We start from the raw sequence: 26,779 nt of genomic DNA on the forward strand, positions 1-26,779 counted from the left end.
TCTCGGTACTGGAGTTATTATCGACGAAGGCTTCTTATAGGCGGAAGAGTAGGTTTAGGGGCGACGCGAGGGGCCCACACAACAGGGCCGCGCGGCCAGGGCCTGGGCCGCGCCGCCCTGGCGTGTCATCACCTCGTCGCCCCACTTCGTTTCCCTTTCGGACTTCTGGAAGCTTCGTGGAAAAATAAGATCCTGGGCGTTGATTTCGTCCAATTCCGAGAATATTTCCTTACTAGGATTTCTGAAACCAAAAACAGCAGAAAATAGCAACTGGCTCTACGGCATCTCGTTAATAGGTTAGTGCCGGAAAATGCATAAATATGACATAAAGTATTAATAAAACATGTGTGTATCATCAATAAAGTAGCATGGAACATAAGAAATTATCGATACGTTGGAGACGTATCACCGGCCACTATAGGGGTGCGGCCAACTAGGGCTTGGTGTGGCCGGCCCCCTCCCCTTGCTCCTCATTATATAGGTGGAACCCCCAAGAGTTGGTCTACAAGTCTTCGAATAAGACCCCAAACCAAAACCTTCCATGTGTAGGGAAACCTACCTAAGGTGGGATTCCCACTCAAGGTGGGATTCCCACCTTTCCTTGGAGGGGGGTGGCCGGCCACCTTGGTGGAGTCCACCTGGGACTCCACCCCCTTAGGGTTGGCCGGCCAAGCTTGGTGGAGTCCCTCCGGGACTCCGCCTTCCATAGTGATTTCTTCCGGACTTTTCTAGAACCTTCTAGAACCTTCCATAAATGCACCGGATCATTTTCAAACTTATAAAATGACTTCCTATATATGAATCTTATTCTCCGGACCATTCCGGAACTCCTCGTGATGTCCTAGATCCCATCCGAGACTCCGAACAAAACTTCAAACTCCATTCCATATTCCATATCTACTTAAACGACATCAAACCTTAAGTGTGTCACCCTAAGGTTCGCGAACTATGCGGACATGGTTGAGACCTCTCTCCGACCAATAACCAATAGCGGGATCTGGAGATCCATAATGGCTCCCACATATTCAACGATGACTTAGTGATCGAATGAACCATTCACATACGATACCGATTCCCTTTGTCACGCGATATTTTACTTGTCCGAGGTTTGATCATCGGTATTTCTATACCTTGTTCAACCTCGTCTCCTGACAAGTACTCTTTACTCGTACCGTGGTATGTGGTCTCTTATGAACCATTCATATGCTTGCAAGCTAATTAGACGATATTCCACCGAGAAGGCCCAGAGTATATCTATGCGTCATCGGGATGGACAAATCCCACTGTTGATCCATATTCCTAAACTCATACTTTCTGGATACTTAATCCCACCTTTATAACCACCCATTTACGCAGTGGCGTTTGATGTAATCAATGTACCCTTCCGGTATAAGTGATTTACATGGTCTCATGGTCGTAAGGACTAGGTAACTATGTATCGAAAGCTTATAGCAAATAACTTAATGACGTGATCTTATGCTACGCTTAATTGGGTGTGTCCATTACATCATTCACATAATGACATAACCTTGTTATTAATAACATCCAATGTTCATGATCATGAAACTATGATAATCTATTAATCAACAAGCTAGTTATACAAGAGGCTTACTAGGGACTCCTTGTTGTTTACATAACACACATGTATAAATGTTTCGGTTAATACAATTATAGCATGTATATAAACATTTATCATAAACACAAAGATATATAATAACCACTTTATTATTGCCTCTTGGGCATATCTCCAACATCATGGTGGAAGTTTCAGTTGGACAAATCCTCAATCTCATATGAGAAAGCTTCTACCAATAAAAAAGTAAGCGGAGTCCATTTATATGTTGCTCGTGTCATTCCGATATGGATGTCCCAAGTTGAAGATGCTTTAAAAATGAGAAATCAAAAGCAATGCATCTCCTAGGACCTTTGTACAGGAGGCACGGGGGTACCCCTTTGTGATACTCGGCTAATGGTGATCCGAGGTGAGTAGGACAAGGTGTGAGCACTAGTAGCAATTATGCATGAGGATTGCGACTTAGGAGTAGCACTTTTGCACAACCCATATGCTTTGTACTTACCGTTGACATCATCCACCTCTCAAAAGTGCATTTATACTCTTGTTATTTCAATAAAAAGCTCTAGCACATGAGTGATCTTACTTTCCTCTCAAAGAGAGACCTTCTTTTACTTTTATGTTGAGTCTCCACCTTCTAGTTTATGCACCACTTATGAGAGCATAGTTGTTATTCTTAGTTTTGTGTGCATGGTCCCAAGATTTTATTGATTGATTCATAATTATGGTATTTCTTGTTCAAACTTTTTGTTTCTAGTCATCCTTATAATCTTTTAAAGGTGTCCAAGCATTTATGTTTTGCTTCCACTTATGGGACAATCTGAGTACCACTTTATTATGTATCTATGCTATGTTCTTGACAATCACTTTGCTTTCCATGCACGTTATATATTTTCTTTTGTTTGATTACTATTCATGTTTTAGCATGGTAATTAAGTTTCATTGTTTGATTCCATCTATGTTTGCTTTTACACTTAGATTGATCAAAGTAATGTGACAGCATGTCACCTCAAAAATTATTTGTTTGTTATCACTTACCTACTTGAGGATGAGCAGGAGTTAAGCTTGGGGATGTTGATACGTCCCAAACGTATCTATAGTTTTTGATGCTCCATGCTCGTTTTGTTACAATTCTTATATGTTTTATATGCACTTTTCCACACTTTTGATCATTTTCTGGGACTAACCTATTAACAAGGTGCCAGTTCATGTTTTCTGCTGTTTTTGTGTTTCAGAAAAGTTGTACATGAAAGTTTCTCGGAATTGGACGAAACAAAAGCCCACTCTTATTTTTCCGGAACGAAGACGGAGCCAGAAGGACCCGCGCAGGAGAGCTGCCACATGGCAGTACATTGTGCGGGTGAGGAACAAAATCGACTAGATCAGTTTCGATCTGTTTACCTCTGTCCATCGCGTTGCTTGCTACCGAAGAAGTCGACGATGTTGAACGTCCCATCGAGATCAGCTCCTTGTCGCCTCTAGTCCCCACAGACGGTGCCAACTGATAAGGGATTAACTTATCAATGCCTACAAGTTGTAGACTAGGGTTTAGTTGGAAGTAGAGGGCAAGTAGATCTCGAGGGTTTCAGCCGAAAAGTGCTTGACGATTATGAAACTAGGGTTGCGTGAAACAATGGGTCGACCCTTTCTTTGTCCCTCGACTCCCCCTTATATAGGAGGCGGAGCCAAGGGATTCGTAGTACACAAGTTATAGAGTCCGGGAGGGTTTCTGAACCGTCCCGTAATAATTACAAGCTGATATTCCTAATACAATTCTATCTTTCCTTAATACTAATTGGGCTTCCGGACTTCATATTCTTCGACTCGTGGACCTTCATCAAACCCCGGGTACCATCTCCGGCAGGCCCATTGGGGATGCCTATGTCAGGCGCGACCCCCCACCCTTGGTCGCGCCTGGCCCATGTACTGGCGCCTCGTCGCCTCGTTTGCTCCGCCCTTCCGCCTATTTATTCCTCGTACCGGGAAAACCCTAGGGACGAGAGCCTCCATCCAAGAAAATTTCCGACGCCACCATCAACCGAAATCTTAGTTCAAGAGGGTTCTGCAGTCCATCCCGGCACCCTGCCGGAGAGGAAAATCACCGTCGGAGGCCTCTACATCGCCATGTCTTCATCCGAGGTGATGCGTGATTAGTTCTCCACGGGACCATGGGTTCATAGCAGTAGCTAGATGGATGTCCTCTCCTTGTTGTGCTTCATGTATAGATCTTGTGAGCTGCCTAACATGATCAAGATCATCTATTTGTAATTGCTACATGTTGGTTTGATGTGGATCCGATTTATAGAGAGATTGCTTTGGTTGGGATTATGTATTATGTTATTATGATCTTGCATTCTTTCCGTTTCTAGTAGATGCTCTGCCAAGTAGATGCTAGCGACTCTAAGAGGGAGTATTTCTACTCGATAGTGGGTTCATGCCTCTATTTAACCATGGGAAGTGACCTTGTTCTCTACGGTTGTAGATGTGCTGTTGCTACTAGGGAGAAAACATCGATGTTCTATTCAAGGGTAGTTTCATTGTTTACTTTACACATATTGCTTAAAGAGATAGTCCATTGCTTGCAACTTAATACTGGAGGGTGTCGCGGATATAATCCTGAAGGTGGATTATTAGTCATAGATGAAGTTGGATTACGGTCTATGTATATTATTGTAATGCCCGCATACTTTCATAGCATGTATTCTGCACCAACCATTAGCGTAGAATCTCTGTTTGTCAATTGCCCATCTGCAATTTGTTTACCCATCATATTTATTTATTGGGGAGACGCCTCTAGTGAATTGTGGACCCCGGTCCTTCTTCTTTTAATTGCAATCTTCTACAGTATTTTTATGTTCTGTTCTGTGCAAACAGTTCTTCTTCCACATGGTTCGTTTAATCCTTTGTTTTCAGCAAAACCAGTGAGCTTGACAACCTCGCTAAAAGTTGGGGACAAAGTACTTGGTTGTTTGTATGCAGGTCTCCACGTTGCTGTTGACGCCGGCAGTGCGTCCTGCCACGAGTTGGTTCGCAACACCTCTGGAGAGAATGTTTTTCTCCTACTGGTCGATAAACCTTGGTTTCTTACTGAGGGAAAACTTTCTGTTGTGCTCATCATACCTTCCTCTTGGGGTTCCACTCAACTTTGCGCATAAATTATCCTTCATTAATTTCGCGCCCAACAGGGAGGCAACAACGGTGGTGGCAATGGTGATCCAGAAGGGCTTGGAGGCTGATGATGCCACGAAGAAGGGGGAGAGCCGCAGGACCACCGGCTTCACCGATAACGCGGACAAATATTTCTGCGATGCGTGGCTCGTAACCATCCATGACTGCATAAACAATGCCCAACAAAAGGGCAAGGTGTAATGGAGCAAGGTGGTCCAAGAGTACAATGAGAGAAAGCTCCACAAGCCGTACGATATGCGCATCGATCGCACAGAAGAGTCCATCAGAAAAAGATGGACCTACATCAAACATGAGACCTCCAGGCTTTTTGTCGCAATCGACCATATTGTTAACCACCCCGAGAGAGGCACTAGAATGATGGCACTGGTAAGTATGCATCATCATTCCATATATCTATGCGGAATTTAGCATATCATAATCCTAGCTTTTAGTTATTTTAGGTACCTAGGGCCTTGGTGAAGTTCAAGGCAATACATAAGAAGGGCTTCCATATGGTCCATTTTTGGGAGAGGCTGAAGGAGGCGCCGAAGTGGAGGGTTGTCTATGCGGCCTACCATGAAGCTGTCAAGAATGGGACAACCACGTTGGTCGTCGACGACGAAGACGAGGATCCTGGGCAGAATGCCCTTCCACCTCGTCCTCGGAGCCAGAAGGCTAGCAAGGTCGATCTTGCCCAGGAGGCATCAGCCCTTGCATTGAGCCAGGCCTTGGAGAATATCACGGCCGATTCTTAAGTTGCCCTGGCCAAAAGGGACGAGAGAGAGGCGCCTAGAAAAAGAGGCATCTACTGCCATCTACCTTCTTAGCCTCATGCCTCCGTCGTGGGATCGCTTCCATACTTTTTCCCTCGAAGATGACTGATACGTCTCCAACGTATCTATAATTTCTGATGTTCCATGCTTGTTTTATGACAATACCAACATGTTTTGTTCACACTTTATATCATTTTTATGCGTTTTCCGGAACTAACCTATTGACGAGATGCCGAAAGGCCGGTTGCTCGTTTTCTGCTGTTTTTGGTTCCGGAAAGGCTGTTCGGGCAATATTCTCGGAATTGGACGAAATCAACGCCAAACCTCCTATTTTTCCCGGAAGGCTCCAGAACACCGAAGGAGAGTCGGAGGAGTGCCAGGGGGCCCCACACCCTAGGGTGGCGCGGCCCAAGGGGGGGCGCGCCCCCCTATAGTGTGGGCAGCCCAGGCCCCCTCCGACTCCAACTCTTCGCCTATTTAAGTCGTCGTGACCTAAAACCTCAACACCAATTGACGAAACTCCAGAAAGACTCCAGGGGCGCCGCCGCCATCGCGAAACTCCAATTCGGGGGACAGAACTCTCTGTTCCGGCACCTTGCCGGACGGGGAATTGCCCCCGGAGCCATCTCCACCGCCGTCTTCACCGCCATCTTCACCGCCATCGCTGCCCCCATGATGAGGAGGGAGTAATTCACCCCTGAGGCTGAGGGCTTCGCGGTAGCTATGTGGTTCATCTCTCTCCTATGTAGTTCAATACAATAATCTCATGAGCTGCTTTACATGATTGAGATTCATATGAGTTTTGTATCACAATTTAGCTATGTGCTACTCTAGTGATGTTATTAAAGTAGTTCTATTCCTCCCGCACGTGTGTAAAGGTGATTAGTGTGTGCACCGTGTGGTTCTTGTCGTAGGCTATGATCATGATCTCTTGTAGATTGTGGAGTTAATTATTACTATGATGGTATTGATGTGATCTATTCCTCCTACATATGCATGAAGGCGATAGTGTGCATGCTATGTTAGTACTTGGTTTAGTCTTTTGATCTATCTTACACTATAAGGTTACTAAATATGAACAAATTGTGGAGCTTGTTAACTCCGGCATTGAGGGTTCGTGTAATCCTACGCAATGCGTTCATCATCCAACAAAAGTGTAGAGTATGCATTTATCTATTCTGTTATGTGATCAATGTTGAGAGTGTCCACTAGTGAAAGTGTAATCCCTAGGCCTTGTTCTTAAATACTGCTATCGCTACTTGTTTACTACTGCTGCGTTACTACTGCTTGTTTACTGTTTTACTGTGTTACTACTGCTGCAATACCACCACCATCAACTACACACCATCAAGCTATTTTTACGGCACCGTCGCTACTCGCTCATACTTATTCATACCACCCGTATTTCACTATCTCTTCGCCGAACTAGTGCACCTATTTGGTGTGTTGGGGACACAAGAGACTTCTTGCTTTGTGGTTGCGGGGTTGCTCGAGAGGGATATCTTTGACCTCTTCCTCCCCGAGTTCGATAAACCTTGGGTGATCCACTTAAGGGAAAACTTGCTGCTGTTCTACAAACCTCCGCTCTTGGAGGCCCAACACCGTCTACAGGAAAAGGAGGGAAGTAGACATCAAGCACTTTTCCGGCGCCGTTGCTCGGGGAGGAAAGGTAAAAGGCACTCATACTCCGGTTCCAGGTAAAGTACTTTTCTGGCGCTATTGTGTTTGTGCTCGAAGCTATTTCCTTTAGATCCTGCAATTGCAACTTTTTGTTTCTTGTTTACACTAGTTAGGCATAATGGAAAACAACAAAAAAATTGGTGAGCTTTTTAATCTTTTTCCTGATTTAGAATTGTTTGATGCGAAAATTTAAAAACCTATGGAACCTTATTTGCATGCTAGTAGCGATGTTATTAGTATGAATGCAATTACTGCTAATGCTATGAAGAAGTCTAAGCTTGGGGAAGCTAGTTTTTGTGGTCTTTTTAGCTTCCCATCTTTAGGGGAGAAAATTTGTTCGATAATGCTTTATCTCCCATATGTGATAACTCTAATAATGCTTCGATATTTTAAATCCACCTGCTGAAAGTATTCCGTATAAAATACCCATGAAAATTATTGAACGTGTTATGGACAACCACTATAAAGGGGATGGAACTGTCCATCCTAGAGATCATTTACTTGTTTTTGCACGAATTATGTGGGTTATTCAAGTGTGCAGGTATCTCTATGGATGAAGTGAGGAAGAAGCTATTCTCCGTTTCATCTGTCTGGTAAAGCAGCGCATTGGTATAAATTGTTAGAGAATAGGCATTCTCTTGGTTGGGAGGAAATTGCATCTCTCTTTTATTCTAAATTTTATCCTCCTCATGAAGTGCATATTGATAGGAATTATATTTATAACTTTTATCCTCGTGATGGAGAGAGTATTTCTCAAGCGTGGGGAGATTGAAATCTCTAATGCTCAAATGTCCCATTCATGAGCTCCCCGTAATGTTATTGTTAATAATTTTTATGCGAGGCTTTCAGGACAACACAAGGACTATCCGGACGCGTGTTCGGAAGGATCTTTCACAAGCAAAGAGGTTGAAGCTAGGTGGGATCTTCTTGATCGGATTGAGGACAACGCCGAAGGATGGGAGAACGACAAAGGTAAAGAGTCGGTATAAATTATGATTATGAATGCATTGAAGCTTTTATGGATACCGATAAATTTCGAAATATGAGTGCTACTTATGGTCTTGACTCTCAAGTTGCTGCAAATCTTTATAAAGCCTTTGCTTCTCATTTTGAATTGCCTAAAAATAATTTTGATAAGTATCATGAACCTTTTAAAGAGGATTGCATGAAGAATGAAATTGTTGTTAATTATTGCAATAAGCATGCTCAAACTCCTAAGAATGCCATTTCCTATAAGCATGTTAATTTTTGTGGAATACATAGACCTTGTGGAATTAATCAAATCAAAGATGAATATTGTATCCATCATGCTAATGAAAAAACTAGAAAGTGGTTTAGGGCTCTAGATGATCTTGGTAAAAAAGTTTGTGCCCTCTATCCTTTTATTTGTGAAGTTTGCCATGAAGTGGGTCATTTTAATTTTCAATGCTCCTCCAGTGATATATTGAACCCAATGAGTGCTGCAAATTTGTATTGTGATGATGAAATTACTCCTAATCAGCATGATGAACTTACTTTATTTTTGGGGTGTGAAGAACTGTCGAGAAAAATCTCTTTGTTACATATGAGTGATCTTGATATTGATGATGTCATGCATGGGTGTTTTTCTTATTGCATTGATAATAGCCATACAAATACTTACATACAAAATATTTTAGAAGATGACACCTTGCCAAAATATGATAGGATCTGCTGTGTGTTTTCAACTAATTAATGAAAAGGAGGGATTCTCCCAAGTTTCTTCTATTGTTTCTGAAAGTAAATCAGGTTATGCGGACAAGCCACCCACCAAGCCTTTTCTTCCTGAAGAAGGGAACAAGGAGAAGGAAGAGAAAAAGAAGAAGAAGGGAATGAAGAAGAAGAAGAAGAAGAAGAAGGGAAATAAAAAGAAAGAGGTAACATCATATCCCCGCGTATATGAGATAACAATAGGTAACCGTAAGTATGTTGCTCCTAATGATTATTGTGATAATGAATCTGAATATGATGATCTTCCTATGCCCTTTACATACATTAGCAATCGTGATTTGAATGAGCACACTACTTTTGATATTGCAAATCTCTGGGAAACTAATTCTGAAAATGATGATGATAATAATTGCCATAGTGTCAGTACTATCCATGCTTCCTCCCATAATGATATAGAAAGCTCTAAGCTTGGGGAAGAGGTGTTTGCAAATCCTTTAGCTACTGGTCATTATGTTCTTGATACATCTCCTTCTAATAACAATAATGGTGTGGACACAGATAAACCGATTGTGAAGGATAACTATTCTATTTCTTATGATGACACTATGCCTCCGATCTCTAATGATTATTATAAAGAATGCTATGATATAGGTTCTAATTATCCTTATGAAACTTGTCATAGTCATGATTGGATTACCAAAAACAATTCCCTTAATAGGCAACTTATTTACCATGTTCAAATTCTTGATAATAATCTTGCTCCAATTACTATTAATGAGAATAACTCTTCTTATGCCAAATTTAATGATACTTCTATGCATATGAACCATGATAAGAATGTTTTAAGTGATGGGTATATTGTGGATTTCATCAATGATGCTACTGAAAGTTATTATGAGAAAGGGAAATATGGTTATATGCATCTTAATAATATTAAGTTTCCCCTCTTTATGTTGGGAATCTTGAAGTTGCTCGTGTTTTATCCTCTTATGCTTGTCACTTTGTTCTTCATGAATTCGTTTGTGTACAAGATTCCTCTTCATAGGAAGCATGTTAAACTTAAATTTGTTTTGAATTTGCCTCTTGAAGCTCTCTTTTGCTTCAAATACTATTTCTTGCGAGTACATTATTAAAACTGCTGAGCCATCTTAATGGCTATAAAGAAAGAACTTCTTGGGAGATAACCCATGTGTTATTTTGCTACAGTAATTTGTTTTTATTTTGTGTCTTGGAAGTTGTTTACTACTGTAGCAACCTCTCCTTATCTTAGTTTTGTGTTTGGTTGTGTCAAGTGAAGCCTCTAATCGAAGGTTGATACAAGATTTGGATTTCTGCGCAGAAACAGATTTCTATCTGTCACGAATCTGGGAATTTCTCTCTGTAGAAAAATCATAAAAATATGCCAATTTACGTGCGTGTTCCTCAGATATGTACGCAACTTTCATTAGTTTTGAGTTTTCTGATTTGAGCAACGGAAGTATTTATTAGAAATTCGTCTTTACGGACTGTTCTGTTTTGACAGATTCTGCCTTTTATTTCGCATTGCCTCTTTTGCTATGTGGGATGGATTTCTTTGTTCCATTAAACTCCAGTAGCTTTGAGCAATGTCCAGAAGTGTTAAGAACGATTGTGTCACCTCTGAACATGTGAGTTTTTGATTATGTACTAACCCCTCTAATGAAGTTTATGAGAAGTTTGGTGTGAAGGAAGTTTTCAAGGGTCAAGAGAGGAGGATGATATACTATGATCAAGAAGAGTGAAAGCTCTAAGCTTGGGGATGCCCGGTGGTTCACCCCTGCATATATCAAGAAGACTCAAGCGTCTAAGCTTGGGGATGCCCAAGGCATCCCCTTCTTCATCGACAAATTATCAGGTTCCTTCTCTTGAAACTATATTTTTATTCCATCACATCTTATGTGCTTTACTTGGAGCGTCTGTATGTTTCTTTTTTTTTTGTTTGAATAAATGTTTGTGTGGGAGAGAGACACGCTCCGCTGGTTCGTATGAACACATGTGTTCTTAGCTCATAATATTCATGACGAAGGTTGAAACTGCTTCGTTAATTGTTATATGGTTGGAATTGGAAAATGCTACATGTAGTAATTGCTATAATGTCTTGGGTAATGTGATACTTGGCAATTGTTGTGCTCTTGTTTAAGCTCTTGCATCATATGCTTTGCACCTATTAGTGAAGAAATACATAGAGCTTGTTAAAATTTGGTTTGCATGAGTGGTTTCTCTAGAGTCTAGATATTTTCTAGTGAAGTGTTTGAACAACAAGGAAGACGATGTATAGTCTTATAATGCTTGTAATATGTCTTTTATGTGAGTTTTGCTGTACTAGTTCGTGCTTGTGTTTGCTTCAAACAACCTTGCTAGCCTAAACCTTGTATCGAGAGGGAATACTTCTCATGCATCCAAATCCTTGAGCCAAACAACACTATGCCATTTGTGTCCACCATACCTACCTACTACATGGTATTTTCCGCCATTCCAAAGTAAATTGCTTGAGTGCTACCTTTAAACAATTCAAAATTTATCACCTCTGATTTGTGTCAATGTTTTATAGCTCATGAGGAAGTATGTGGTGTTTAGCTTTCAACCTTGTCATTTACTTTTGACGGACTCTCATATGGACTAGTGGCACATCCGCTTATCCAATAATTTTGCAAAAAGAGCTGGCAATGGGATTCCCGAGTCCCAAATTAATTAACAAAAATAGACACTCCTCCATGGTATGTGATTGTTGGACGGCACCCGAAGGATTCGGTTAGCCATGGCTTGTGTAAGCAAAGGTTGGGAGGAGTGTCATCATCATAATAAAACTAAAATAAAAAGGCACTCCTTCATGGTATGAGATTGTTGGCGGGCACCCGAGGATTCGGTTAGCCATGGTTTGTGAAAGAAAGGTTGGAAGGAGTGCCACCCAAAAATAAAATAATTCATGGGAGCCGCTCTTGGAAGTCCGGTTGGCGAGGTAGTTAGTGTACCCATTACCATTCGTTGACAACAACAAACACCTCTCAAAACTTTACTTTTTATGCTCTCTATATGTTTTCAAAACCAAAGCTCTAGCACAAATATAGCAATCGATGCTTTCCTCTTTGAAGGACCATTCTTTTACTTTTATTGTTGAGTCGGTTCACCTATTTCTCTCCACCTCAAGAAGCAAACATTTGTGTGAACTGTGCATTGATTCTTACATACTTGCTTATTGCATTTGTTATATTGCTCTGCATTGACAACTATCTATGAGATATACATGTTACAAGTTGAAAGCAACCGCTGAAACTTAATCTTCCATTGTGTTGCTTCAATACCTTTACTAAGAATTTATTGCTTTATGAGTAACTCTTATGCAAGACTTGTTGATGCTTGTCTCGAAAGTACTATTCATGAAAAGTCTTTGCTATATGATTCAATTGTTTACTCATTGCATTTACATTGTTTCGAATCACTGCATTCATCTCATATGCTTTACAATGGTATGATTAAGATTATGTTGGTACCATGTCACCTCAGAAATTATCTTTTATCGTTTACCTACTCGAGGACGAGTAGGAACTAAGCTTGGGGATGCTGATACGTCTCCAACGTATCTATAATTTCGATGTTCCATGCTTGTTTTATGACAATACCAACATGTTTTGTTCACACTTTATATCATTTTTATGCGTTTTCCGGAACTAACCTATTGACGAGATGCCGAGAGGCCAGTTGCTGTTTTCTGCTGTTTTTGGTTCCAGAAAGGCTGTTCGGGCAATAATTCTCGGAATTGGACGAAATCAACGCCAAACCTCCTATTTTTCCCGGAAGGCTCCAGAACACCGAAGGAGAGTCGGAGGAGTGCCAGGGGGGCCCTACACCCTAGGGTGGCGCGGCCCAAGGGGGGGGCGCGCCCCCCTATAGTGTGGGCAGCCCAGGCCCCCTCCGACTCCAACTCTTCGCCTATTTAAGTCGTCGTGACCTAAAACCTCGACACCAATTGACGAAACTCCAGAAAGACTCCAGGGGCGCCGCCGCCATCGCGAAACTCCAATTCGGGGGACAGAACTCTGTTCCGGCACCTTGCTCGGACGGGGAATTGCCCCGGAGCCATCTCCACCGCCGTCTTCACCGCCATCTTCACCGCCATCGCTGCCCCCATGATGAGGAGGGAGTAATTCACCCCGAGGCTGAGGGCTTCGCTCGTAGCTATGTGGTTCATCTCTCTCCCATGTACCTCAATACAATAATCTCATGAGCTGCTTTACATGATTGAGATTCATATGAGTTTTGTATCACAATTTATCTATGTGCTACTCTAGTGATGTTATTAAAGTAGTTCTATTCCTCCTGCACGTGTGTAAAGGTGATTAGTGTGTGCACCGTGTGGTTCTTGTCGTAGGCTATGATCATGATCTCTTGTAGATTGTGGAGTTAATTATTACTATGATGGTATTGATGTGATCTATTCCTCCTACATATGCATGAAGGCGATAGTGTGCATGCTATGTTAGTACTTGGTTTAGTCTTTTGATCTATCTTACACTATAAGGTTACTAAATATGAACAAATTGTGGAGCTTGTTAACTCCGGCATTGAGGGTTCGTGTAATCCTACGCAATGCGTTCATCATCCAACAAAAGTGTAGAGTATGCATTTATCTATTCTGTTATGTGATCAATGTTGAGAGTGTCCACTAGTGAAAGTGTAATCCCTAGGCCTTGTTCTTAAATATCGCTATCGCTACTTGTTTACTACTGCTGCGTTACTACTGCTTGTTTACTGTTTTATTGTGTTACTACTGCTGCAATACCACCACCATCAACTACACACCATCAAGCTATTTTCTGGCACCGTCGCTACTGCTCATACTTATTCATACCACCTGTATTTCACTATCTCTTCGCCGAACTAGTGCACCTATTTGGTGTGTTGGGGACACAAGAGACTTCTTGCTTTGTGGTTGCAGGGTTGCCTGAGAGGGATATCTTTGACCTCTTCCTCCCTGAGTTCGATAAACCTTGGGTGATCCACTTAAGGGAAAACTTGCTGCTGTTCTACAAACCTCTGCTCTTGGAGGCCCAACACTGTCTACAGGAAAAGGAGGGGGAAGTAGACATCAATGACAAGCATGAAGCTCAAGGCCATAACCCAAGAAATCAAGAGCCGTCTTACGACTTACAATGAAGACTACGAATCCTTCATGCATCAAGCTTCACGCGGCTGAAAACAGCCAGAGTACTTTGCCATGGTGACACCAGAAGAAGAGGAGGAAGCTAAGAAGCCTCACGGGAAAGGGCGTGTGGAGTCTCTAAAACTAATCTCCATCAACTACGCGTCACATAAACGTAATCATAATGGAGTTGATGCAGGAACTTATGAGGAGACCACCGCTCAAACTTCCACGATAAAGAAAGTTATGTTGAACGCTTGCATCAGCATCAAGCCATTGGAGGAGTGGAACTTAAAACTCAAGGATGAACCAACTCCACAAGCAAACCACTCATGAGGACTAAACAACACATTAGTCACCTGGAGAAGTATCAAAAGGAGGAACACTTTTATTGGGACATAGTGCGCCAGCGCCTCCTGAGCCTGGAGAACAAGAAGGAGATCAACGAGGTCGTAGAAGTAATCACTGATGCAATGAACTCCATACATTCTGAACTGCAGAAGGATCTTCGTCGTATATCTACTCTGGAGGAAACAAATAGGATGCTCCGTGCAGCTGTCTCCAACGCAATCCCTCCGCCTTGAAACTGCAACGGTATCAAATAATCGCAAAGATTATTTGATCCCACCTAGATTTTTTTCAAGCTTGGGGAGATCTATAACACCATGTAATTTATCTTTTAAAGTTCACATGTTTACCTTTCTGTGTATTTAGTTTTAAATTTCAATAAGGATTGCATTAGTGCTTGTTTAATTTCATGTGGAGATTGAAGGATTCTTATCCTATGAATTATGAGTCATTATTATATTCGAAGTATGATTGAATCATGATTATTGTATTAGATGAATGAATTAGGATGAGTATTATTGTACTTGCATCATTCTAATGATCTTAGGGTCTTCCACACCAATAAGTCTTGATAGAATATGAGAAGAAATCATCTATAAAGCATATTATGATCATTGGTTTAATCATGTGAGAGAAAAAATTAGGAAGAGAATATGATTGTGAAAGCAGTTTCATGCTATCAAGTTGTTTATGAAAAGAGAAACAAATAATATAAAAGAGTTGCTCATAGTTCTCATACAAAAGTTAAGCTTCATGATCTTATAATATGTGAAGAAAGTAGTCTTCATATTTACTATCAAGTATGAAAGAAGTGGAGACCTCTAAGTCATTTAAGTATGAGAATAGTATGGTGTGATTCATTCTCTAGTTTGACATCGGATGCTATAATCCTTGTTATTTAAAAATGTCTCATTTATTTTAATGACTCACGCTTCATGAAGAAAGATGACTCTGTCCATTAAGTTTCTACCTTTTTTTGGGGATGAGCAAGAGTCTAGCTTTGGGAAGTTTGTGAGTGCATTTTTAGCATGTTATTGCACTGTTATTTCATAAAGGTATCTCTGAGTAGCAATAGGATTTTTGTATTTTAGTGCGCTACCGCGCCCTTTTATGCTTGTCTACGCAGGATCTCAAAATACTAAGACAATGAGGAAATATCAATAAAAATTATCATTTTTAAGGTATTTTGGCGTGATAAAAATCATTTAAAAACTTAATTATGCACCTGGGCCAAAGGGGAATATGAGGAAAATTTCTAGTAGGTTTAGCAGGCATGGTACGGGGGGAGCACGCCCCTACCGTCCGCCCATACGTCGTACCAGAAGCACCGCCTCGTAAAATAATTTCATCCCGCGTAGATATCAAGGAGATCTGAGACACACCGCTTCGAAAAACACAGAAACACCACCCCTAGATAGATCTGGAGGAGGTACTTTGGAGAATATATCGTCCGAGCTGCTAAGCGGATCATCGGAGTACAAGGAATCATCTCCTTCATCATCAACCACTGCATCTCCATCACCATCACCGGTCTCATTCTCCTTCAACCATAGTTGTAATCTTGAATGCTATTGTGGATTTGTATTCGAATTCATACCATTACTTTCATCCATCCATAAGAGTATGATGATGTTCTTGATTGTTTCCATGTGTGAGTAGTTTCTTTTGTTCTTGGGGAGATGGAGAAACCCTAGCATGAATATGAGATGAATCTAAGATGATCTATGATTTTCAGTTATTAATGTGTGTTAGTTCTCTCTCTTGATATTATATGTTGTGCACCATGTAGTATTTGTCTTATGATCTCGAGAGGGAACTACCCTTTGAAGTGTGGTAAAGTGAACGGCGAGACATTACATTATCGACACTTTGACACATGGAAGAGAGGGATAAAGGGGGACTCACCAAGCTTATATCGATAACCATGGGGTAAAACCCTTAATTACGATAGTCAATATGTGGTTTGCAGAGGCTAGCGGAGTGGTTAATTAGAGATGCGATGACCGATGGCTTTCTGGGCGCATCTTATTATGGAGCTCTCTCCACACACAATATAATTAAAAAGCACGTTTTATCTTGATTAACATGAATCCTAATGCTAGAGGTGGATCCAATAATTCTCGAGAACACTTCGCTTTTTTACTTATTGCTTTGTTTACTTTCTTGCAACCAATTACAACCATCCTTTAAAACAACATAATCTTGAGATTAAAGAATGATTTATAAGTAGACTTTAATATATAGTAGCAAGGGGCATTAAGAGCTTAACTAGTAGCTCCTCGTGGTTTGATACTTTTATTTCGAAACTAGCTACAGTTGATCTGTGTACTTGACATCATCAACCTCCACCAAACGGCACCGCATAGGCGGCCAAGTGGCCATTTATCCTATGTTTTTTTCTTTTCTTTTCAGTATTTTATTCAAAATAGGGTACTACCCTAGCCTTTGCATCGAAGAGTTGCATACAACCCTTTTATTCATTTATTCAACAAAGACTTGCAACAAGCCTTACAACGGTCATACAAACTGAAGCCGCCAAACAAGGTATGAAAGAACCACCAAACTAGCATAATGATGGAGAAAACTAACAGGGGCTTGTGCCTTGGCCTCACCCATTGCTGATTCCATGGCACACTCAGAGATAGCGCCTTGTGCGCACACTTCGACAGTCACCATCGCCATCTTCCACCATACCACCTCCAAAGTAAAGATCGAGCGAAGACCCTAGCCAGGCTTACCATCGACTCAACCATGGCGCCATACAACTCCACCACCGTGCACCTGTCCATCATCACACATCCGCAGCCAGGACTCCACTGGGCCATGCCGCTGAGACACGCCGTCGTCGACTCGATAGATGAAAAACCACTCCACCTCTTGCTTCCTCCATCTAACACCTGCTTCCAGGAGACCCAATAGGGATACAGATACCGAAAGAGCCACCATCATTCAATCTAGGGTTTCCCCCAGAGTAGCCCGACCGAGTCGACGGGTTGCAACAACGACGCCTTCAACAAGGTAACAACGCATAGACACCGTCATCACCCCCGGAGCTCGGGTTTCACCGGCATCCACGCACAACTCGCAGTTGGGACTAGATGTGGGACGAGCCCCACGGACCCAGATCAAGCCCGTAGTCCCGCCGCATAGACTGTCAACGTTACCGCGAAACTGCAGCCGCCGCAGCCCGCTCCGTCCATCACCATTATCGCCCGAGAACGGAGGCCACACCCACAACCGCCGCCACCAAGCACAAAGCACCGTCGATGTCTGCCGCGCCGCCACTGTTCCAGCGTGCCGCTATCCACCGGATCCCCGGCGGCCGCACCACGCCGGAGAGCTGGCACGCCGTGGCACCCAGAGGAAGGACCACGGCCAAGCACAAGTCCTGGACCGAAATCTCGTGCAAGGGGGCGAGAACGCCTCGCCGCCATCGGCGCCGACCAAGCTTTGCTCGGCTGCATGCTCTAGCGGCGGCGAGGGAGGGAGAGGGGTGGGAAGGAGGAGAGCTAGGCGGTGCGGATAGGGTTTCCCTCCAGCCACCACTCAGGGGCGATGAGAGGGATGCTGATTTTCTTCTTCTTCTTTTCAAGTATACCACGTGGACTTTTGTGGCTAATATATATCAAAGTTTAAAATAGCCAGCTATAACCCGCTATAGCTGGCCGGAGGGATCTGCCGCTATAGCTATGCCCTTCAAAGGCTAAGACGGGATAATCCGCTATTAGCCTTAAAATCCCGCTATTAGCCCCAAAAACAGGTAAAAAAATAGCCGCTAAGGCTATAATACTGTAAATATAGTGGGAAAGAAAAGGAAAAAAGGAAAACTGGAAATTGTTGCTACTTATAATGTTGTAATATGTGGACCGAACTGTGTCTTATTCATAGCTTTTTATGTAACCATGTTAATATGTTATGCCTAATGCCAATAAATTATCAAATTTGTGAATTGTTGATAGAGATATATATGAATTTTGATTTTTTCCATGAATTAGCAAAACCGCTAAATAGATGATTTAGCCGCTATAGCTCAGCTATAGTCTTTCATAGCTCCCAGAAATGTTGCTGCTATTTCCAATAGCCGGCTATTTTAAACTATGATATATATTAAGTGAACTATGATATATATTACCAGCGTAACCAAATCACATCCAGACATTGAAGTTCAGTGCCTCCCGTAGCTCCCTAGCCCTAAACGCCGCCGCCGCCTTTAGCGCCGCCGGGGCAAAGACCCTCGGGGCGTGGCGGCGGCAGGGCCCTTCCTCGTCGACGCCTGGTGGACGGCGGCCGGATCCCCTTCCTCGACGCATGGCGGGCGCGCGGATGGGTTGGGCGGCGGCGTCCTGCGCTGCGCCCCCTTCTCCCGTCGGCTCTCCCTCAGCCGGCGCGGTTGGGATGAGCGGCGGCGGCCAGCGCTGCGGCCTCCCTCCTCCCGTCGGCTCTCCGCAGCACTCCGACAGGGGCTGGTGGTGGGCGGCGGCCAGGCTCATGGCCTGCGCCAATTTCCCCCGCCTCTCGCCGGTGAGTGGAGGCGATCTCGGGCTTCACCCGCGACACGAGGTCGCCCGGGGCAGCGGCCTTGGGTAAGACGGTGGAGGTGGCCCTCTTCTTCGCCGGAGAGGGTTGGCCTGCGGTTGGTGGTGGTGGATCTATCGATCTATCACCGCGTTCCGGCGGCGAGATGGAGATGCTTGGAAGCCGGCGACGGAGTCGCCGGTGGAGGGTTGGAGTGGCCAGCCCGGGATGGTCGCCGACGTGGGGGTCCGACCTGAATAAAGGCGGTGGTCCTAGGGTGTCTCTTGCGTGAAGAGGAAGACCTACCGGAGGCCTGGACTCGCGATCTAGCCGGAGTGTTGAGTTCCGGAAGGCTCCGCCGGCGAATGTAACGGTGCTTTTTGCACTGGAGTTTGCTGGATCGGTGGTATTCGGTCGTGCTCACCCATGCTTTTATTCCGACCGATTGGTTCTGGAGGGAGCGGCGCGAAGCTCTTTTGCTGTGTTGACATCAAGTGACTATGGATCCATGATGAAAGTCGGAAGAAGAGAAGTTTAGGAAGGCCGGAGGGGAGGACTAGCTAAGGGAGGTTCAAGTCTTCGCGTTGTTGAGGGACTTGCTTGGTGTTCCGGGCTTCACAGCAGCGGTATGAAAGTGGGGGCGACAACACAGGTGAAGTTCGAGTCCTACCTTGCGGGGTGAAAACCCAAGGTCCGGCCTTAGCTGGTTGTGCCTGGCAATGACCTTATTGGAGGCATTGTTTTGAGAGCGGGGACTATCTTCAGGGTGAAAACCTAAGATCGTTGATCGGGCGACGATGGTGTTCGCGCACTGTTCCCTTCTTGGAGGCGTCGTTTTTGGAGATTCTGTATTTCAGGTGTTGTCTTGGCGGTGGATGTATTGCTGTTGTTACTGTAGCGGGACTTTTGTTTCTTAGTTTTTTTTTTTTTTTTTTTTGGTTGTGTGCATCCGTAGTGCCATTAGGGTGGTGCGTTGTTGCAGAGGCTGGGTGTAATTGGTATCGTTTTGATATTAATATATTCCCTTTATCCAAAAAAAAAATAAGTTAACTGTTTTTTTTTGTTGTGTTTTTTGCGGGCTGCCGTTAGATGCATAGCCACCCCAAAGTGACATGAGCATCTAGCCCGTCCTCATGCCAGCACAAACGGACTATTTGGAACGCTTCTGATGTCTGAAATTGGAGGCACCTTGGAAGATATATATATATATACCCTATGGGACAAAAACAGATAACTAATGGGGGCTGCTCTTGGAGATTCTCTGGGCACGAAAACCTAAAACCAGGAGCGTCCGAGCAGGATGAAAGCACAGAGATCACAGGTTTCCCCAAAGCATGCGAGACCAGCAGTCCTAACAATCGAACCTGTAGATTAGACGTACCCTTCCAATCCTATCAAGAGTTTCAACCCAGCAAGCTATACCCTAGATCCAATGGGGCGATGAGAAAGTAGGGTGGAGTGCACTCCAAAGCACACTTCCTCCGCACCAGGCGTACAAGCAATCCACCGGGGACACTGTTTCTGGGTCTCCATCTCGCTGTCAGCTTGTCGCCGTCGTCGCAACACACTAGCTAAGCTCGCGTGCTGAAAGGATGACACGCGAGGCGCGGTTACAGTATTGTTCGGCCCCTTTGGGCACGCACGCTGCAGACTTGGCGAAAACGGGAGTGTCACCGGTAGTGATGGGGTCGCTCAGCTTGCCAACCTCACTCAACAAGGAAGCTCCATGCCACGACGCCTCGGTTGATCATGCTCTTGCTTGAAGCGATGCATTTGCTTTGTCGTCGAGTGCAGTGGCATCCTGTGATGTGAGTATTAATAAAACGGCATTCACCCGGAAATCGCATGATCCCAAGCTAGCAGCGGTGGAGTACTGGAGTGTGCCGAAGCTCGAGGCAGCAGCACACGCCGGCGGCAAGTGGACGGGAAGGATGAAGGACTTCGTCGGGCTAGGGCACCTGTTCGTGGTGAGCTTCCTCTTCCACTTCTCCTCCTTCATGGTGCTCCCGTCAATCACCGACGTGACCATGGACGCCGTCTGCCCCGGCCAAGACGAGTGCTCCGTCGCCATCTACCTCAGCGGCTTCCAGAACGCCGTGAGTGCTCCGGCGACCTCTCGCCCCCCGCCATCGCATTTCGCTGTAGCATTTCGTCTGGATTGGAGTTGCTTCACAGTGTTTGACATTGGCATATTAACACGCATGCAGATCACGGGGCTCGGTGCTCTCGTGGTGACTCCGATCGTCGGGAATTTGTCGGACAGGTATGGCCGGAAGGCCCTGATGACGCTGCCGGTGACCGTCGCGATCTTGCCGCTGTGTACGTGCGTTTTGCAGTTTGATTTCCCTGGTGAGGTTCGTGTGCAATGTGCGCATTGAGATTTTCGATTTACCCTTTTCGTTTTTGTTTCGGCAGTTATACTGGCGTGCAACCGCTCGGACGTGTACTTCTACGTGTACTATGTCGCCAAAATCGTCGCCGGGATATTCTGCGAGGGCAGCATGCACTGCCTGTCGCTTGCTTACGTGGTAAATATTACTGCTAGTACCGATTCAGCATCTGATATTCTGATATAGTATGAGACTACAAATTTCGAATAACGTTTTGGCGTATATAGTATGTACTTCCATGTAGAGTTGACAGAATACCAAATGAACTATAGTATCACGTGAAGAGAAAGAACATACTCCGTACTACAAGGCACCATGTACCAGGAAATCCGATGAGTGGACCCACATGTCAGTGGATCAAAAGTGGACGATCCACCTAAAAAAATAGACGATCCAACCGCTAGTGCGTGACCGCTGCTGATTTTGTGGACGCAGGCCGACCATGTAGGAACTAGGCGGCGCGCGGCGGCGTTCGGGCTACTCTCCGGCGTGTCGGCGGCTGGGTTCCTCTCGGGGACCGTCACCGCGCGGTTCCTACCGACCTCCTCCACGTTCCAGGTGGCCGCGGCCGTCGCTGCGGCGGGAGCCATCTACCTCAGGGCATTCGTCCCGGATTCGGGCGCCGCGGTCTCCTTCGATGACGAAGCCTGCGATCCCCTGCTCCAAGGCTCGCCCTGCTCTTCTGCCACTTCTTCCTCCAGTTCTTCCGATGGAGAGCTATCGCCGAGGCTCCCGCCCTACAAGGGCGTGCTGCCGTCTCCGTCCGACATGGTCGCGCTTCTCACTAGCAGGTCAGGTTTCTTGCTGAATAACCTCGGCAATTATTTCTTTTGGCTGCTGAACTGCCTGATACCGTAGTGTAAGTAATGTGTTTTCCCGTTCGAATAATAACTGGCAGTAATTGTACCAAATGTTGTTCAGATTACACTTGCTCTGTTGCTCTGTGCTTCAAATTCCCAATCAGAGTAATCCTATATGACAGCAGATTACTGGTTCTAATAAGTAGCGTCTGCTGATGTGCTATTGCTGTTCCGTGCAGCTTGACATTGTCAGCGGCGGCAATGATTACTTTCTTTTACAGTCTTGGTGAACATGGACTTCAGACTGCATTACTGGTATGGCTGTATTTTCTTTCACTGTCTCAAGTTAGCCATTTATTTGGAATTTTGAATAACAAGAATCAGACTTCAGAAATCCTAGATTTCAGCAAACATAGCTGCTTTGTGTCCTGCTGAATTAGTAAGGCCATTGTACTGGACTAATTCAGTTCTCCATTCTTCACCTAAATACTTCTTTCCAGAAATTTTTGCTGAACATAGTGTAACTTTTTTCATTCTAACTATTAGTACCCCGTTGCAACTATGCACGCCTTCCAATGATTGCCGTGGAGTGTCTGTTTTCTCCCCTTATTTGTGACATTTAACTGATTGTTGACATATTTGCAGTACTACCTCAAAGCACAGTTTGGCTACAGCAAGGACGAGTTTGCTAATCTACTGCTGATTGCGGGTGCTGCCGGAATGCTCTCACAGGTACCCATAGCATCGTAACTACAGAGCAAATTTGTGGTTGCGGGCTTGCAACATTGAATTTCGGCCATCTCAACGCTAGCTGCAGACCTGAATCTTTTAAATTACATTTCAAGGTTGCAATAGTTCCTGTTCAAATTTATATCTGCATTTTACATTTTATTTGACTTAGGATACCATCTTTGCAGCTAACAGTAATGCCAGTCCTTGCTCCAATCATTGGTGAGGAGATGCTACTTATTATTGGGCTGTTAGGAGGATGCACCCATGTAACAGCCTTCTACTAAATATTTTCTGTTACTTGCTGATTATATTACGCACCATGTTTTCACATGCTAAATAATTGTCATACTGCAGGTTTTCCTCTACGGGATCGCATGGTCATACTGGGTACTTTCTATGGCATTGACAATTGCTTCCTTATTTTTTGTTGCTTTGTTCTCCATTTTGCAGTGTAACAATTATAGCAACTTACATATATAGGCAAGAGTCTATTTCTAGTTTATGCTTTCTAAATTTGTCTTAAACATCTCACAGGTACCATATTTTGCTGCAGCCTTTATAATTTTGAGTTCCTTTGTTCACCCATCTGTAAGCCATATTTTGCTCACATTTGTTCTCCTTTTATTTCCGAGAGATCCATTTGATGATGTTTTAAACTTCTGTAGATAAGAACGAATGTATCAAAAAGTGTTGGATCAAATGAGCAGGTAACTTAAATTAATTGAAGCTAGGTACTGATGTTTTTCATGTATTACCCAGCAGTTTGCACTTGTAAGTGTGCTCATGAGATCAATTGTTTGGTGTTGGCTTCCAGGGGATTGCTCAAGGGTGTATATCTGGAATTAGTTCGTTTGCTAGCATATTAGCCCCACTCATCTTTACTCCCTTAACAGGTAAGGGTGCATGAAATTATGAATGTAAGTGTTAATTTCCCAAATGGCATATAACGCTAAATAATTGTCTTGTTCTCTTGTGTCAGCATGGTTCCTTTCGGACACAAAGCCTTTCGACTTCAAAGGTTTCAGCATTATGGTTGCTGGTTTTTGTACGGTAAGCGGGAAAGATGTGGAACACCTTTGTTGACTTCTGTTCAATGCAATAGTTATGTACTCCCTGAAACTAAAGATTTTTTTTTGTATGTGTTTTGCAGCTCATTGCATTTGTCATCAGCACTAGGATGCGTGGGGAAAGATGTGGAGCAAGCGAGAAAGTGAGCATTGTGCAGCATGAGCAAGCATGCTGAGTGAGTTATCAAAGCAATATGTAAACCGATCCCCATATACTGACACACAGCATGCATGAAGAATGAAGAGTATCGCGAAGCAATACACAAGTTAAAGTCATGCTTCCAGGAGAATGAATCATCTGTAAACTAAGGCACCTCTTCCTCCATCACACAGACGACGCAAAGCTGGCCAGCAGAGTGAGCAAGGCCATACTTCTGTAAACTTGCTCCTGCTTGTACATTAGCACATACATACCTGACCGAACAACTTAACTGTAAATATCTTCAGAAAGGCATGACTGAGAAGCAGTTAGATGGCCAGGGTAAGCTCCACCCAAGGTTCTGAATCCAGATGCGTGGTTCAGTAAAATACTAGCATTAGAGCAACTCTAACATATCCTGTATATATCAAGCTATTAAAACGCGCATAGGGGGTGCCGAAAAAATGTTTTAAGGTGGCGCGCGGGCACCGAATAGATGATTTGTTCCGCCAGAGCCCGCGGCACCTTAAAGCAGGTTTTCAGCATTTTAGCACATATGTATGATTTTGGATAACCAAATGTAAATATGATATCAATATAAACTAAATTATGAATGTTTTTTTGCAGGTAAATTATGAATGTTTTAGACATCACACAATACAACAATAATCCAACCTACATCAATAGTTCAAACCAAATAATTAAACAAGTAACAAATGGTTCGAAATGCAAAAAATGGTTCGAATCACACATAATGTATAGGAAATCAAATGAATAAAAGTGGGCGACTATTTCCCATGCAACTACCCATGGACGGTGGTGCTCAATGAGAGCATCTCGAAGCTGGGTATGTATGTCACTCTCTTTAGTCAGTCGGTACGTCTTAAGAAATGCTTGGAATTGGTCTGGATTTCTTGTTGGTTTGACAAATTCCACAAATCTTCACAAACAAATCTCCACGCATTTGATATCGCCGAAGAAATATATGAGACAGGTAGATTGGGTCATTGGCAAAATAATCATGTATGAGCATCTGATGATCGAGCACACAGTTCTGGTGATGTACAGACGGCCAACGGTTGATCCTCGCCGCTTCTTATTCTTTCGGTCCTCGAGCTCCTTCACGGCAGGGGTCACAATCATACTCTCAGCATTGTCATCGAAGAGCAAGTCCTCAACCTCCAAAGAAAAACTGTGCGCTTGGACTCCAGGATGAACTCATCTATGAAATAGGCGCAAAAAAATTATGTCAAAATCAAATTGCTTCAGTGAAGTAAAAAAAGGTGGTATTTTTTGGTCTTCGACGACCTCCATGTCCGATGTTTTATTTTTATTTTTATTGACACCGTTTTTGCTTCGGTGAAGTAAAAAAAGGGGTATTTTTGCTACAGTAAATTAAAAAAAAACAGAATTTAAGGTGAAAGTGGACATTTAAGCCGATCTAAAGGCCTAGGGGGTTTGATCTAACGGCTGGGGATTTGAAGACTGGGAAGTTCTAAACCTGGTATTGTGAGCACTACCCAAATTAAAAAAAAACAAGCGAGTAGGCCTGGGGCGCGAGCATCTTGGGTGATCCAGGCGTAGAAATCGCCTGAGCGAGTACCCAACAACCTGCCATGTCATTAGCACGCACAAACCTGATGAAAGCCCATTAGCCTGTCGTACAGTCCGGCCACAATATTATTATGGGTCGTGCCACGGGCAAATCCTATACACCGACCAGGTCGGCCGCTACCGCAAGCTGCGCACCCCCCGCGCATGGTATGGGCCGGCCTGGTCAGCCCAGTTCGTCTCTTTTTTTCTGTTTTCTGTTTCTCTTTCTTTCTTTTCTTTTCTTTTCTTTTTTCTTTTTCTTTCCTTTTCTTTTTTATTTTCTGTTCCTTTTTGTTTCTTTTTTTATTTATATTTATTTTTGTTCAAATTTGAAAATATTTCAAATTCAGAAAATTTCAAAATTGAAAACTGTTCAAAATTCAAAAATGTTCAAATTTAAAACCGTTAAAATACAAAAAATGTTAAAATTTGAAATCCGTTCAAAATTTAAAAATTGTTTAAATACAAAAAATCGTTCAATTTTGAAATCCATTCAAATTTGAAAAATGTTCAAATTATAAAAGCGTTCAAATTTGAAATCCGTTCAAATTTGGAAAAATGTTCAAATTCGAAAAAATTTCAAATTTCGAAAAAAAATTAAATCAAGATATGAACATTTTTAAATTTTCCAAAATTTCGAATCTGGACAGATTTTGAAAATTTGTTCTCCGATTTTTTTTTAAAAAAGTTATATATTAAAAAAGAAAAATATTAAAAAAAAGAAACAACAAAAAAGTGAAAAAACGTACCTACTACTAATGGGCCACGGCCCAACAAACCGGCCTGGTCGGTGGGGTGTGCAGTGGCCCGTACACACCGACCAGGTCGGTGTACAGCACTCCCCTCGTGCCACGGAAGCTCCTATCTCCCGCTTTAAGCGGGAGCGAACCACCGTTCCGCTCGAAGCGGCCACTTCGTGGGCCGTCTGGGCGTGGCCCAACAAAAGGTATTGTCTCTTTTTTTGTGTTCTTGTCGTTTTTATATTTTCTATTTTTTTTGTTCACCCAAATTCCGGATCTGACTGTTTTCGAAAAATAAAAATATTTTAAAATTTTCGTTTTTTTTAAAGTGAACATTTTTAGAATAGAACATTTTTTTGCTGTTGAACTTTTTTTAGAATTGAACAAATTTCAAAGTGAACATTTTTTAAAACT

The 26,779-nt window shown here is 43.3% G+C and overlaps 1 protein-coding gene across 1 annotated transcript; it reads left to right on the forward strand.

Annotated features, from left to right (window-relative positions):
* The first annotated feature begins 20,788 nt into the window (after nt 1-20,788).
* On the forward strand, nt 20,789-24,362 carry LOC124687426 (hippocampus abundant transcript 1 protein-like). The gene is made up of 13 exons (XM_047221215.1): nt 20,789-21,000; nt 21,112-21,223; nt 21,320-21,432; nt 21,730-22,085; nt 22,334-22,409; nt 22,740-22,826; nt 23,012-23,092; nt 23,181-23,213; nt 23,361-23,414; nt 23,492-23,533; nt 23,641-23,719; nt 23,806-23,876; nt 23,977-24,362. Exons 1-13 carry the CDS (start codon nt 20,836-20,838, stop codon nt 24,067-24,069), a joined length of 1,362 nt encoding a protein of 453 aa, XP_047077171.1. The 5' UTR covers nt 20,789-20,835; the 3' UTR covers nt 24,070-24,362.
* Nucleotides 24,363-26,779: the final 2,417 nt, after the last annotated feature.

Source organism: Lolium rigidum, chromosome 2 (assembly GCF_022539505.1).
Source record: "Lolium rigidum isolate FL_2022 chromosome 2, APGP_CSIRO_Lrig_0.1, whole genome shotgun sequence".
NCBI lineage: Eukaryota > Viridiplantae > Streptophyta > Magnoliopsida > Poales > Poaceae > Lolium > Lolium rigidum.

Coding starts and splice junctions, on each gene's coding strand:
- LOC124687426 (XM_047221215.1), top strand. CDS start 20,836: ATGAAGGACTTCGTCGGGCTAGGGCACCTGTTCGTGGTGAGCTTCCTC. Junction 21,433..21,729: donor GCCTGTCGCTTGCTTACGTG/GTAAATATTACT, acceptor TTGTGGACGCAG/GCCGACCATGTAGGAACTAG. Junction 23,093..23,180: donor TGTTAGGAGGATGCACCCAT/GTAACAGCCTTC, acceptor GTCATACTGCAG/GTTTTCCTCTACGGGATCGC.